The sequence below is a fragment of the Plectropomus leopardus genome, chromosome 14 (assembly GCF_026936395.1).
Source record: "Plectropomus leopardus strain MGB_pleo_1.0 chromosome 14, ASM2693639v1, whole genome shotgun sequence".
In the NCBI taxonomy this organism is placed as follows: domain Eukaryota; kingdom Metazoa; phylum Chordata; class Actinopteri; order Perciformes; family Serranidae; genus Plectropomus; species Plectropomus leopardus.
This window is the reverse complement of record NC_142189.1, coordinates 2,372,493-2,387,450: the sequence shown is the minus strand read 5'-3', so window position 1 is coordinate 2,387,450 and position 14,958 is coordinate 2,372,493. Positions and strand designations below refer to the sequence as shown.

The 14,958-nt window shown below is 40.6% G+C and overlaps 1 protein-coding gene and 1 long non-coding RNA gene across 3 annotated transcripts; one reads left to right on the top strand and one right to left on the bottom strand.

Annotated features, from left to right (window-relative positions):
* The first annotated feature begins 1,966 nt into the window (after window positions 1-1,966).
* On the top strand, window positions 1,967-12,819 carry LOC121953548 (scavenger receptor cysteine-rich type 1 protein M130-like). Its single transcript, XM_088087732.1, has 10 exons — window positions 1,967-2,208; window positions 3,744-3,776; window positions 3,872-4,159; window positions 5,444-5,761; window positions 5,854-6,141; window positions 9,505-9,822; window positions 9,918-10,199; window positions 11,163-11,492; window positions 11,897-11,979; window positions 12,097-12,819. The coding sequence occupies exons 1-10, from the start codon at window positions 2,118-2,120 to the stop codon at window positions 12,208-12,210; spliced, it is 2,145 nt and encodes a 714-aa protein (XP_087943858.1). The 5' UTR covers window positions 1,967-2,117; the 3' UTR covers window positions 12,211-12,819.
* Window positions 2,425-13,976, bottom strand: LOC148187390 (uncharacterized). 2 transcript variants are annotated; one of them, XR_015778746.1, is made up of 3 exons: window positions 13,081-13,976; window positions 3,961-4,101; window positions 2,425-3,752 (listed from the first exon to the last, which is right to left on the bottom strand). It is a non-coding gene; the product is annotated as an uncharacterized LOC148187390 (long non-coding RNA). The 2 variants fall into 2 exon arrangements; XR_015778747.1 differs by having other exon boundaries at window positions 3,961-4,027.
* Between the last annotated feature and the right edge of the window lie 982 nt (window positions 13,977-14,958).

Sequence of the window (14,958 nt, the reverse complement as noted above, 5' to 3'; positions counted from 1 at the left end):
GTGGATGTCACTACTGCGCAGAATCCGGCTTTCAATGACATCACCATCACAAGATGTCAGATATTTTAACCTCAAGGGGGTAAGTGGGGTTTTTAGCACACCAGAGGGTGAGGGAGAGGGAAAAACAGCAAACAAACAAAAACAAAAAAAGTGGTGTTCATTAGTGATCATCTGGTTAAACAAAGTGTGCAAATGTTTGTTTACCATAGAGTTTATTCTCTGCTATGAAAAGCTTGGTCTTGGCTATTGCCAGCATGGAGGCAAAAAAACCCAAACATCTGTAAATAGACAGAATCCAACCCAGTTCAAACACGGGGGAATAATGAGAAATTGCAGCCCAGCTCACCCCAAACCCAGCGGCAATAATGGGACCCAACTGAGCTCAGGCAGCAAATTAGAGCTAGCTACAGCACATCATCAGAGATGTTTACGCAGGCCAGCAGGTGTTTCAGGTCCCTTGAACATCAGATAACTTTACTGTTAACTACAGTGGCTTCAGCACAAACTGCGGGCGCAGGCGTGATCAGAGCTGCACCATAGCTTAGCATCGGGAGATGTTTTACAGCCAGGAGTATATAAAGTGATTTAAAAAGAGCTGCAACATCAAAGTAATGAACATGTTGATGCATCAATAATTATAATCCGATGATATGATATATATGAATATGAAATGGGTCAATCCACATGCAGAGATTCAAATCAAATGAATATCTTTGGCTTAGACCATTTACTGATGTTTTATAGACTCAGTGATTGAATACGAGAAAAACATTGTCAACAGTTAATATAAAGGCTAGTTGCAGCTGTAATTCAGTCACTTTAACACCTTTACCGGAAATACTAAAACAAGTGTGACAGCATTAATATGACAGAGACATCTCGGAGAAAACCGCTGCCATTTAATCTGTTATCTGTCCGCAGCTTACAGAAAAGCAGTTTAACTTAAACTCACAGAATGTTAATATCATCTTTAACTGACCAGTTTAACAAGGAAAAGGCAGAATGACAAGGAGACTAACTCTTTTTCCTACTGAGATTGATTGATTGTATGTGATACATCTGTAACAATCAAACAAACCAAAACAACAATGTCCTCAGCAACAGAATAATATTTATATAGATTTATTTAGTGTTACTCAAAATCAGCGGCTGGCAGCGCAGATCTCCGACAGCGCGGATCTCTGACACAGCAGCTGGCAGTGCGGTATATAGTGTGAAATAAATAAGGAAATGGATGGGGCGTCAATAAGTTTTCAGTTGGTTGTTGACTTTGATAAGGAGCAGCATTGCGGCTGATGAAACAGCTGATTGTCTGACCGCAGCGCAGTGAGACAGAAAAACAGAGCGGAGCAGCGAATCTCTGACACAGCGGCTGGCTTCAATGGGAAATAAAGTCTAAGAAGACAGATAACATTTAATAGTAGAAAAAATGTGCATACATATTTTTATAGTGACACAGGAGATCTGAAAATAGCTTTCTGTCCCAGTGTGGAAGGTGCCAGATCCCATTCAGGATCCAGCACCAATTCAGCCCTGGTCACAATATGAGACTGTGAAAGAGACTTTTTCTGTGATCACTGTAATATGTTTCCTGGTTGCAATTTTTTTAATGTTCTGCTCACTTTATTAATCCTTATTTTAATGAACAGGAGATATAAGTGCACCTTGAGATCGACCACAAACAGTATCCCTTCACTACTTAACCTGTTAATTTAATGTCATCCAGCATTTCGAGAATATTTCTCCTACCTAGCTCTTTGTCTTTCTGCAATTTCCTCTTCTGACTGAGAAACTTTTAAAAGTTGCCCTCCCTACTCCTAACGGTTTTTCATCTGCAGCTGTAATTCGGTTTCCTCGGAATGAGTCTCTGATGGTGTTAAATAACGGCAGAGCGTGACAGCATTAATCTGATAGGAACATCTTGCCTTGGTAACAGAAACCACAGTGCTAAAATCTATGATCTGTCCACAGCATCTTATCAAATCAGTTTATCAGTTTCTCAGAAATGCAGCTCAGAAAGTGTAAATAACAACTTTAACTCCAAAGACAAAAATAGCTATATTCCAGTGAAGCTCCACCCATTCTTGTATGCAGATAAACACTGAGGACAGTTTGAGATGATCAGAGCAGACAGACGGACGGGCAGAGAGACAGTCTACCTGGACATGGATCACCTGTTTGTGCTGTTGCTGTTTCTGTGGAGCTCAGGTAGGACTCTGCTTTAAACATGCTAGAAGATATATGTATATATATATATATATATATATATGTATATATATATATATATATATATATATTGCTGAAATATATATATATATATACATATATATATTTCTCTCGTTTTTCAGCAATTATTATAAAAATTACCTATTAATTAACTATTATTATTATTATTATGAATGTGTTTTACTATAAATATTCATTTTCCCTCTTTTTTAATGTACAACTATTTTTTCACATATTCAAACACGCATATGAACACACACAAACACGAACACACACACACAAGCCCATACCTCTGTGATTGTGGAGATCATCATGGACATAATGCATTACTAAGCCCCTTACCTCAAATTTAACCATTGCATCTAAATGAACCTGAAACTTATTCTAATTATGACCTGAACATTAAAATTAAGTCTCCACTCTTAAACAGGCCTTTGAAGAAGTGAGGACGGGGCAAAACCACACACACACAGTTATGATTGTTTTTCATGATTATTGCTAAAATTGTAATTTTTCTGTCATTATTATGATTGTTTTAATTTATGTAATCAACTCTCAAAATTATTTTGTATTTTATTTTGAAGATTGAATTTTCCCATATTTTTATATTTTTAAATATATTTATACATATGCACACAAATGCATAAATGTATTCTCATATTTCTACCTTTGTAAGGACTGTCACTGATACCATGTATTACTAAATCTCTTAACCTAAACTTGACCATTACAACTAAATGCCTAACCTTGATCCCTAAATTTGACTCCAACCATAACCATCAGACCAGCTTTTATTTGGTTAAAGGCGCATTCGCTTTCTGTTGCCTCAAAATAGCAATCTGCCAACAGTGTGCCTGACCACACCTCACTTTAAGACTGACACGCCCAGGGGCGGACAGATGGGCGCAGATACATTTGTTATTTACAGGACGTGGGCGCCAGGCGTGAAAATGATCACTGTGCCGGTTTGACACTAGCAATGACACTTGCGCTGCGTTCTGTGCCGCCGTGCGTCAAGTGTAAGATATAGCCCATAATGTTATTACAGTTATGATGATAATTATTTATTGATTTGACTGTGGTGATGTAAATTACTAGCAGACTGTTACAGCATTAATCTGACTGGACCACCTCATCCTGGTTGACGTGGTTACAGAAACCACAGTCCCTGTAATTATCTTGTTATCAAATTAAAGGTTAGCAGTTTCTCAGGAATACAGTTCAGAGAAGTGTAAATACGTTCTTTAAAACCAAAGCAGATAAACCTAGATTTATACAATACATAAGTTTGTGTGAAATTGCTTAATCAATGTAAACATGAGAACCAGTTGGTCACTCCTCATGGCACTCATTATCACCCCGAAAACTGTCCTTGTGAACTGGGAATAATGAACAGTGAACACATGACAAACGAGAGAAACCTTTTTTGGGATTACAACTTACCCCCTCACCTGCCATACTCACCAGTCCCTGGGGCTACATTTACACTGATGTTTACCTTCTGATTTTCTCCTCAGGACTCCAGGCTGAAGGAGAACACGAGTCAACAGGTACACATAGAAAGAAAAGAGAAATAGAGAATCATTAAAGCAGAATCAACAGTTCAGTTTTACATTTTTCTACATTAAATTTACTTCTTTCACAGAGTTTGTCAGATTGGTGCAAGGAGACAGTAGCTGTGTAGGAACACTGCAGCTGAAACACATGAAAGAGTGGAGACCAGTGAGTGCTGACCTGGATGGCTGGACCCTGAAAGACGCAGCAGTTCTCTGCAGGAAGCTCGACTGTGGCTTTGCTGTTTCTGTAGCGAGAGAGCTGCCGTCAGAAGCAGCTGCGTGGAGGATCAGCTCTGAATGTGTTCTGTCTGGATCTGCTCTGAGGGAGTGTGCAAAATCAAAGTTTGCTTCCTCAATCATAACTCTCACCTGCTCAGGTAAGCCCACCAGTGACATCATCTATTTTTGATTTATTTCAAACGTAAAAAAATAAAAAGCAAAATGTTTCTACAAACAAGCAGACAGACAAAAAAGTAATTTTTACAGACAATGAAAAACAAAATCCACAAGATCTGTACATTTTAATTGTTGACTATAAGAATGATGAGTTAGTGTGATCCAGATATCCGTAACTGTGAATGATCCACATTGCTCTGTTTTTGGAAAACATAAAAGTGAATGTAATGAACTTTACTGCATGGTAAATTAAATACGGTAAAACTACTAAACAGTAGCGAATGTGGACAGATTTCTGTCCTGAACTGAACTTCACTGAAATGCATCTTGACAGTTTAGTTTGAACATTTGATGTGTGATTTCTAGCTGATTCTATCATCTATTGTCATCCCAAAGATGTATGCTTGTGAACTCTTTCATTTTCAGTTCAATCTATTTGTATCTCTACTTGCACATTCTTTTTACAACTACCAAATAACATTATTTTTGTTTTGTTTAAGTTTAATGATAACATTTCTATCACATCATACTTTTAATTTGCTAATTTCTTCGGTGATATGTCCAATACTTGTTTATAACTTTCCCCAGGAAAGAAAACATTTGCATCTTCAGCAAACAACACTAACTTCAGGACATGGATACTTTGCATTTATCATTGATATATAGGACAAACAATTTAGGGCCCAACACAGACCCCTGGGGGACACCACAAGCTATGTCTGAACATGATGAAGAGAAATTATCCAACTTCACAAACTGTTGTCTCTTACTTAAATAACTTTTAAACCAATCTAAAACTATACCCCTATTACCATACCTTTCCAGTTTATCAATTAGTATGTCATTGCCGATTGTATCAATGCTCATTTGAGATCAATAAATTCCCCAACTGCATATTTTTGTGATCTAAAGCATTTGGGATTTCTTCCATTGATTTTATTATTACCAGTGAAGAAAATTAAATAAATACAGCTGTTTAAATGAAACATTTGTTGATGTTTTCACAGCAATATCAAACAGATATGAGAGAGGGAATCATGATATATAAAGCCTAACGAAAAGGCTTCCCAAAACAAAACAAAAAAAAAAGAAGAAATGACAACAAACATCAACATTAACAGTGGAGGGGAGCTGTAGGGGTCGGCTCACCTAGGTCACCAAATGTGCCAGAAGCGTCACTGTCAAGTGGCTTTGTGGTACAGCCCCCATATGTTTTTATTTTGTGTCTGCTGTCTTTTAACTCTATTTGACCTTCTTCTGTCCAGACTCTGTCAGGCTGGTGGGTGGGACCAGTCTGTGCTCAGGCAGAATGGAGGTGAAGTCTAACCAGTCTGACCAGTTTAACCAGAAGTGGTCCTCGGTGTGTGAAGATGACTTTGACCTGCAGGATGCAGAGGTGGTCTGCAGGGAGCTCGGCTGTGGGGCTCCTTCGGTCCTCCAGGGGGCGCTCTATGGAGAAGTGGAGGCTCCAATGTGGACCAAAGAGTTCCAGTGTAAAGGCCACGAGTCTGCTCTGCTGGACTGTAGAAGCTCAGAGAGAAACACCTGCTCAGCTGGCAGAGCTGCTGGACTCACCTGCTCAGGTAGAGGAGCAGCTGCAGCTTTGATTTGCTTCATTTCTGTTCTAATGAATCTCATTTATTCTTTTACTGACGACTCTCTGATCTCTGTTCAGAGCCGGTCAGGCTGGTGGGAGGAAACAGCCGCTGTGCAGGAACACTGGAGGTTAAACATCAGGGAGAATGGAGACCAGTGAATGACATTCACTCTGACTGGACCCTCAACGCAGCAGCAGTTGCTTGCAAAGAGTTCGACTGTGGATCTGCTGTTTCTGTACTACGGAGAAACTCCCAATACGGACCTGTGTGGGACATCCCTTCTGAATGTGTCCTGTCTGGATCCTCCCTGAGGGAGTGTGCAACATTATTTTCCTCTGGCTACATCATAGATCTCGCCTGCTCAGGTAAGCCCACCAGTGACATCATCTATGACAGTAATGTACTCAGGTTGACTCACAGATGCTAGAATGGCAGCAGACTGTCTCCAGCGACCATGACGAAGTCTGATGAGCTGTTGCCTCAGTGAATCAGCTGCTGATTTGTGATAGGCTACAAGTTAATGTTTTACATGCAGACACTACTAAAAGCCTTTTTTTAAATTTCAAACAAGGATTCACACTTTCCATCAACTGCAGTGGCTAATGTTTGCATGGCAGCCAGCAAGGCTTGAAGTTAAGTTTTTTTGCTCTCCAGCTACTGTGGCTAGTGGTTTTCCAAAGTTACTAACCACTCAGCATTTTCACTAGCCACAATTTTGTTGTTGGAAAATTACGTTTTACATGATTAAAGTTGACTATGGCTTGCTAAAATTAACCTGAACTAGATTTGCAACACTTCTAACTGTTAAATACTGTGCTTCAGTATAAGGTGACCAGATTTCAGAATTAAAACTGGGGGGCTAATATATCATTATATTAGCTAATGTTATTATCTAAGAAATAAAAAAGAAGGACATTTACAGTTTAATTTGACCATGGTACTGTATGTCACACTATAATAAACATATGATGAATTATTATTTATTAAACTGTTCATCATTATAGAAAGCTCCATCTTAAACAAACTTCAGGTAAATTTAAGTACATTGGGCTGATAAAAGGCTGAAAATAAGGTAATGTGCCTGTGGCACCAGGCCCCCAAAGCGGCTGGATGAGACATGGAGCGATGCGTTCTGGTGGTTCTCAATAATTCCATCGAAAGTCTGGCTAAACCTGAAATTAAAACAAAGTAGTCTGTAGAAGTCTAAAGAAGTCACTTTTCACTGCTGAATATTTGGCTAGTTGTTCGATCAGACACTTTGGTACTCAGCTGTATTCTATAGTCAAAGTTGTTGACTTTCTTGCTCTGACTTTCTCCATTTCAAACAGCTCTTTCTGGGAGATCTTCCTCTTCTCCCCCCCATGTCATCAATTGCCCTTGTCTTGCCTGAGCGAGAGCTTCTGCGCACCTTGCTACCTTTTCTTGCTGCCGTACCTCTTAAACCACAAGCTGGCATCTCTGAGACAGAGTAGCCTTGTCCCAGGCTGCTGTGCAAGCTCCAAGGCCAAGACAGCTCCTCCCTTGCTGCAATTGGCCCACGATGTCCCTGTGCTTGAGTGCTGCCTTCGCCTGCTCTTTTCCAATGGGGTCCATTTCCTCCCAGTAGCCAGGATGGGCAGCTTGGGCTACAAATGGATCACTTGATTCCATTAGCATCATCCTCAGTCTCACTTTGGCATGCTTGTACTCCTCTGATAGACTGGAAATGGACAGCTCGAGGACTCCTTTGCCATAGAGCCCTTTACTGCTGAGGCATCTGGGAAGCTGATCAGTCTCTCCAGCTTCTCCATCTTTGGGATTGGAGCTTTCTACAGTGAAAGTGTAGAAAAGCTAGAAAAAGTGTAGAAAGCCATATAAGATGTGGAAGGAGCCCAAATGCATACACCAGAGCTTCAACTTGCCAGGTAGTGTGGTCCTGTTGATGATCTCCCAGCTACTGGCTATCTCCTTCCTGAGCTGATCTACTTGCTCCGTGTCTTTGAGGGAAGCATTGTACCACCGACCTAGGCTCTTCACAGGCTTCTCAGAGACGGCTAGGATTGTCTCATCGCCAATGTGAAAGTATGACAACTTCCCCTTGAAAATGGAGGTGTTTCTGGACTTGCTCAGCTTGATCATCATTCAAGCAAGCTCGATCACTTGAAGATTTCTCAACAGCTGCACAGCACACGGCTTGGTTGTGGTGAGGTCCTTTGCACTGTCCTCCAACCACCCATCAAGATCCTTTAATGATCACCTCCTTGACCATGGTGAAGGCAAGTGGAGAAAGGGTGTATCTAGCCTTCATGCCCACTTCCAGATGTTCCCACACTGTTGTGTACTCTGCTGTGTCAAGCATAGCTGCACATCCCAGAAGTAGGACTTGACAAGACTTGTGAGGGCCACTGTAAGAAGAAGGACCTAAACAAGTCAAAAGAAGTCCAGAGGAGGTTGTGAGGGACTGAGCCAAAGGCATTGGTGAGGTCCAGGAACACGACATGAAAGTCTGTTCCCTTCTTCCTGGCAACCTTGATCTGATGCCAGATGGTACTAGCATTTTCGATGCATCCGGAGAAGCCCGAGATGCCTGCTTTCTGGATTGATGTGTCAATCACTTGCTTTCTTTGCAGGTAACCGGCCAACCTGTGAGCCACCATGCTAAAGAAGATTTTCCCCTCAACATTCAGGAGACTGATCTGGCAAAACTGACCAATTTCTGATGAGTCCTTTTCTTTCGGGATAAGGATTCCTCTGGCTCTTTGCCAGGTTACTGGTATCTCCTACTTTTTCCATACCTCCTTCATGAGCCTCCAAAGGTATCATAGGACATCTAGAGCGTTTTTGTTGCCTTTGTGTTGCACTCCGTTGGGACCTGGGTTGATGTCCTAATTTCACCACTTCAGTCCATCTGGGTGGGCTGATGTCTCGTTGGTGTTCTGGAGGATCAACTGGTGGGATTTCAGGTGGCAGGGCAACCTCTTTGTGGCAGCGGTTGACTGTACAGAACTTTTCTAGATGTTTTTTGAGGTATGCCTTTGACACAGAGATTTACACTCTTCTTCTTTGCAAAGATACCCTTCACAAATTTGAAGGGATCTTTGCACAAGCATGTTTGTGTTCGTTCCTTATTCTGGCACTTCTTCACCAGGTTTTCATCTCTCCTCTGTGTCAGATAATTTTAAATCAGTAAATTAATTTCACTTTGATATGTATAAAAACTTAAGTGATTTATGTGTCTCTTTCATTAAGTGACAGTCAGACCTAAATATAGTTCTTGATTATGTTTAAATCTGCTGCATTAGGTGTCAAGTTTAAAAGCTGCAGAGTGAGCAGCTTTCACGTTAGAAGTGAGTGAGAGTGATGATTGTTGTTTGTTTTCACAGCAAAATAAAACAGATATGAGAGAGGGAATTAAGATATATTCTATAAAGTCATGTAAGAAGGCTTTCAAAAACAAAACAAACAAAAGAAGAAGAAATTGCAATCTGTAGATGTGATGTTATTGTTTGAAAAGACATTGGAAGTGTTCAGAAAATAATAACAATGTCAGAGTGTATTAAATGTCCATGTGCCGTAAAATAGCTGCAGTCGGTGGTGTTATTAATCTGCGTCCTGTTGTTCATGATGAACTGATGTTAGAATTGTTCTGAGTCATGTTTGAATCACTGAATTGTTGTTTGATGACAAGATTTTCTTTTGTGTCTGGTGTCTTTTATCTCTCTCTATTTTATCTTCCACTGTCTCTCCAGACTCTGTCAGGTTGGTGGGTGGGACCAGTCTGTGCTCAGGCAGACTGCAGGTGAAGTCTAACCAGTCTGACCAGTTTAACCAGAGGTGGTCCTCGGTGTGTGAAGATGACTTTGACCTGCAGGATGCAGAGGTGGTCTGCAGGGAGCTCGGCTGTGGGGCTCCTTCGGTCCTCCAGGGGGCGCTCTATGGAGAAGCGAAGCCTCCAATGTGGACCAAAGAGTTCCAGTGTGAAGGCCACGAGTCTGCTCTGCTGGACTGTAGAAGCTCAGAGAGAAACACCTGCTCAGGTGGCAGAGCTGCTGGACTCACCTGCTCAGGTAGAGGAGCAGCTGCAGCTTTGATTTGCTTCATTTCTGTTCTAATGAAACTCATTTATTCTTTTACTGACTCTTTTACTCTGATCTCTGTTCAGAGCCTGTCAGGCTGGTGGGAGGAGACAGCCGCTGTGCAGGAACACTGGAGGTTGAAATTCAGGGAGAATGGAGACCACTGAGTGCCGTACCCTGGACCATGAAGGCAGCAGCAGTTGCCTGCAGAAAACTCGACTGTGGCTCTGCTGTTTCTTTCAGAGAAAGAGAGTCCTCTGATAGATCTGCGTGGTGGATCTGGTCTCGCTGTGTTCAGTCTGGATCGGCTCTGAGGGAGTGTGCAAGATCAGCTTCCTCTTCGTCCCTGGTGGATCTAACCTGCTCAGGTAAGCTCATCAGTGACACCATCATGACATAATTTATGACAGTAATGTACTCAGGTTGACTCACAGATGCTAAGATGGCAGCAGATTGCGATGACAGAGTCTGATGAGCTGCTGCCTCAGTGAATCAGCTGATGAATGCAGCAAAATAACTGCTTGAAAAAATAAAGGAACATACTTTTAGAGTGGCAATCCCAGTCTACCTTTAGATTTTGTACAGAGTTTGTGTTTAAAGACAAAGTAGTTCTGAATTGTCCAAAGTGTAAATAAGATGCTTATAGGAGTGTCAGTGTGAACATACTGTATGTGCTGATATAAGGAATGGAAATTTGTGTTCCTTTTACCAGCTCTTTATCTAGTCTATGGACAGGAGGATGTTTTCTGTATGGATTGCGGTTGCTGGATGTCTTCTGATTGTAGCTGGTAAAGTCAGACAGCATTTGGACCAGCCTGAGACTGTGAGAGCAGTTCAACTGCTGAAAGATGGCGAAGGGGTTCAAGGTTCAGATCATCACTGGTTCCCATTTACAGAGCGTCAGTGACTTCGGTGAAGTGAGGTATCTGCACAGAGCCCAGAGGACACTGAAAGACAGCAGCCATCCCAGCCACAGTCTATTCGCCATGTGTAAAAAGATACAGAAGTATCCGCTGCCGAACCACCAACACTCAAACTCCACCTTCAACGGCAAAAGATGTAGCAGGATTTAGGGACAAATTTTAATGTCATTTTGTAAAAAACATTTTAAAAAATGACAAATAAATCTACCTTGTACTTGTATATATGAAATATTTAAATCCTGAACTAAAACACCTTTTGGGTCACTAATAGAAGTTAAGTGTCAAGTTGAATTTACGACCAAGCCTGGAGAGAGGAGGAATCAAGAAAGATTTACGGTCACAGATCGACACTTCGAATTAATGATTCTTCTGGGAAACACCCTGGTAACTGAGCCCCTGTGTTTCCAGACCTGCTGCTTCAGCCCAACATCTTTGTGTCCTCCTCTATGGACGGGGTCTCCGAGGCCCAGCAGCAGGGGTTTCAGGTGTCCAGGGGCTCCACCTTCAACATCAGCTGCTCCATCCAGCCTCAGTACCCAGGAGGCTCCTTCCATCTCAGCTTCAGCTCCTCCAACTCAGCACACAACTTCACCCAGCCAGCTGTTGATCACTCTGCCAAATTCCTGTTTCCTGCTGCGGAGCCCGCCCACCAGGGGACCTACAGCTGTGTTTATGGCATCAATGTTTTCTCTCATGACTTCTCCTCTGTGAGCCGTCTGCTCTCCGTCACCGTCTCAGGTAAGCTGACTGTTTAAATGCAGGTTTGGAAAAGATGAAAATGAGCAGCTGACCAGTGTCCATTTCTTTAGTAAAAAAATCAAACTTAGCGGAGTCATCGCACTTCTGATCAGGAATGATGTCGACAGTCACAGACTGTACAGATGTGATGGTGTTTACAATGTATCTAACAGATAAAACATAAAAGCCAGGCAGAAACTAAACACTGCTGTGATTGGTTGATTCCACTGTGAGCGTTTGATGACGTTGAAAACCTTGTTTCCTTTGTAACATAGCGTTTTGATCATTTCTGTTCAGGCAAGAATTTAGTTGCTTCTTGAGCCTCGTGACATGGAGTCGTGTGATGTGATGTGACATTCCTGTTGTGATATGAAGTGATGACTGTTGATGTGTTTCTGGATCAGATCCGACACCTTTTATCATCAGAGCGGTCGTCCTGCCGCTGACTCTGCTGTTGGTGAACGCCGCCCTTTACTTCCACTGTAAGGTACTGACACACGTCTGCTGTTTAGACCGCAGACCGAAAAGGAAACGCTGAGTCTGAGTTCACTGAACTGAGGAGAGACGCAGGAAGTCTCATCTGTGTGCTGTCATGTCTCTGCAGGCCAGCAGGGGGCAGAAGGCGGGCAGACGGGACGACGTGGAGCTGGATTATAAACGCAGAGTGGTTCTGCAGACTGAGGAGGAAGGAGCTCCGGGAGCAGAGCAGCACCTCTGAGGAGCTCATCCCACATCCAGATGAATTTTTAAGGCGATCAGTATTACATTACATTATGAACATGAATAGATTTCTTACTATCAGCCTGAACACACAAATCCAACACTGTGTTCGTACTTTGTGACTTCCTGTCTGTGGCTCTCAGCTACAACGCCATTTTCTTAAAAAAAGATTTATCAAAAGCCTCCAAATATAAAGTTTCATTTAAAAACTAGACTCAAAAAAAGGGATATCTGAGTTCAAACAGCTGCTTGAATTTGAAACCAACAGTGTTGAGAGTAACTTTATTATTATGTTTTAGACCATTTTTTGGTATTTATTTTGATGCTGTTTTATGTACTCTGGCACCTTATGTATACTAAGACTACAAAAATAATTCAGAGTTTCAGTCAGTTTCGGGGGGGGGGGGCACCCAGCACCCATCAGGAGCCAGATGTGGCTCATGGGTCGAACATCACTGATGTAAACAATAGAACGACACCACATATTAAGATTATACAGTAACGTTAGTGTTAAAACTTTTAATTACTTTTTTACTTACCTACTTTATTTTGATTCAAAATATCTTCATAACTAAGAAAATAATGTGAATAAAAATATGAACCCATATGTATCAGCAGCCTTCAAAGATTATTAGAAAATAAAAAAACAAAATAGAGATTTAGAGGTTTATTCTACATGGAAAGGACGTCTGCTCGCAACCAGTTTAACACAATACAAGAACATTTTTATGACAGAATAGAAATAAAACACACAGTATTGCTTAGAGAAATTCAGTATTACCTTTAACAAATTATTTTAGGGCTTTTTGAAGTCTGTCCAGGTGGATCGTTAGTTTATCGGCTGCTCAAAATCCTTTTTAACACTCACCTGATCAGATCTGTGCTCAGATACGTGTTATATCCCATCTTCATGTCACCATTGTTAGTTTGATCAGGCCTCGTGTTTGCTGGAAGAATAAATACACAGTAAGATTAAATGATTATGATCACTGAAATAAAACATACTGAAAGAATAAAGTGCGATTAGAAAAAACAGGGGCGTCTGTAGAATTTGAGGACATTAAGGGCCCAGATGTTTCTTGAAGAAAAAAAAAAGAAAAAAAACTTTTATTTAAAGAAAAGCATGTTGTCTTTTTTAAAACCAAATTGAAAATGGTGATTTATTTTCCCTTTTAAATTCATGTTTTGTTTTTTTTCCTTTAAACTTTTGGGTATGTTTTACATACTTTGGTGGATTCTTTTTCTTTAAAAACTTTTGGAGTTTTTTTGTTTCTTTGAAACAAGACTTGTGGTGATTTCTAAATTTATTTTGGGTCATTTTCTTTTTCTCTAATTTTTTTTGGAATTTGCTTTTCTCTGAAAAGTTTTGGCAGTTCTGCAGAAATAATTAAAAATCACCAAAATGACTCTATTTATCACAACCAGAAACTGTAAAAAAAAAATTAAAAATAAATAAAAAATACAATTTATTGTTGGATTTTCACATTTTTTTATGTTCCATGAATCGTGTGATACCAACACTTTTCTTCGAGTCCCTCAGGGAGACTCAGAGGAAAAAAACTGTAGCTTTGTGGAGGGTCAAAAAAGTCCAAACAATCCAGAAAAACAGTTTTTCGAGTTCCTTGTGGTCCATTCAGAATGGTCCCAGCTGTTGGACCTCGACCCACCATTTGGGAACCACTGCCATTATAATTTAAACAGAAACAAACAGCGCAACATATAACTTTAAAGAACCAGCACATGGAAAACCTAATAACTACAAAAAGTTCATTAGCTGGCTTAATGCGAAGAACCGTGTATTGACAGCACTGAGGTTACTATAGTAACCACTAGCTTCCAGTGGCGCCAAAAGTGAACTCCTTGAAACACATTTTCTGCAAGAAAAACAAAACAAAACAACAATGACCTGAACTTCCGTCAGTCTGACGCTCACCCGGAGCAGAAACTGTCAGAGGGCGACAGCGTTTCTGTCCATCGTCCAGTCAACAAACACGCAACGTTGGGGAGCACGCACGGGACCTTTCACCGGAACTTCCGCCGCGATGACGTCACCGATCACCTGACCACTGCTAATGCGCAAGGACCCAAAAAAAGAAGAAAAGCATTTTTTTTTACTGTAAATTTGTTCATGATTCTAGCATTAACTAACATTTTCGGCTGTTTATTTCGTTTAAATAATGATAGGACTGTTGTATAATGCAGTGGTTCCCAAATGGTGAGTTGTGGTCCAACAGTGGGTCACGGGACTATTCTGAAAGTTTGCAAAAAAATGTATTTTATTTTTAAATTTTTTTTAGCCCCACATTTTGTTCAAGGACCGTCAAAATTTTGAGAATCCAACAGTTTATGGCTGTGATAAAATGTGTCACTTTTTGCCATTTTTATTTGGACGGGCCTGCAGCTTGAAAGACATGTTTTCTTTCAAAACTGACCAAAGACTTTTGAAAAATGAATAAATAAATAAATAAAAGAGCACTTTACATATCAATCAGATGACACAGGTGTGTTTGGAGAGGGACAGATAATCCCAAAAAAACTGCAAAAGGACTCCTGCACAGTGTCTTAATAGAGAAAAAAGCTGCCTATTTGTTGTTTTTTTTAAAGAAAACAAAATTAAATAAAGATTTTAACAATCACCAAAAGTGTCTTGGATAAAAAAAAAAAAAATCCAGGAGACCCCGATCAAATCCTTGAAATGGTTTAAACTTATTGCACTTCATTCTTGCCATTTTCTTTTAATTTCACT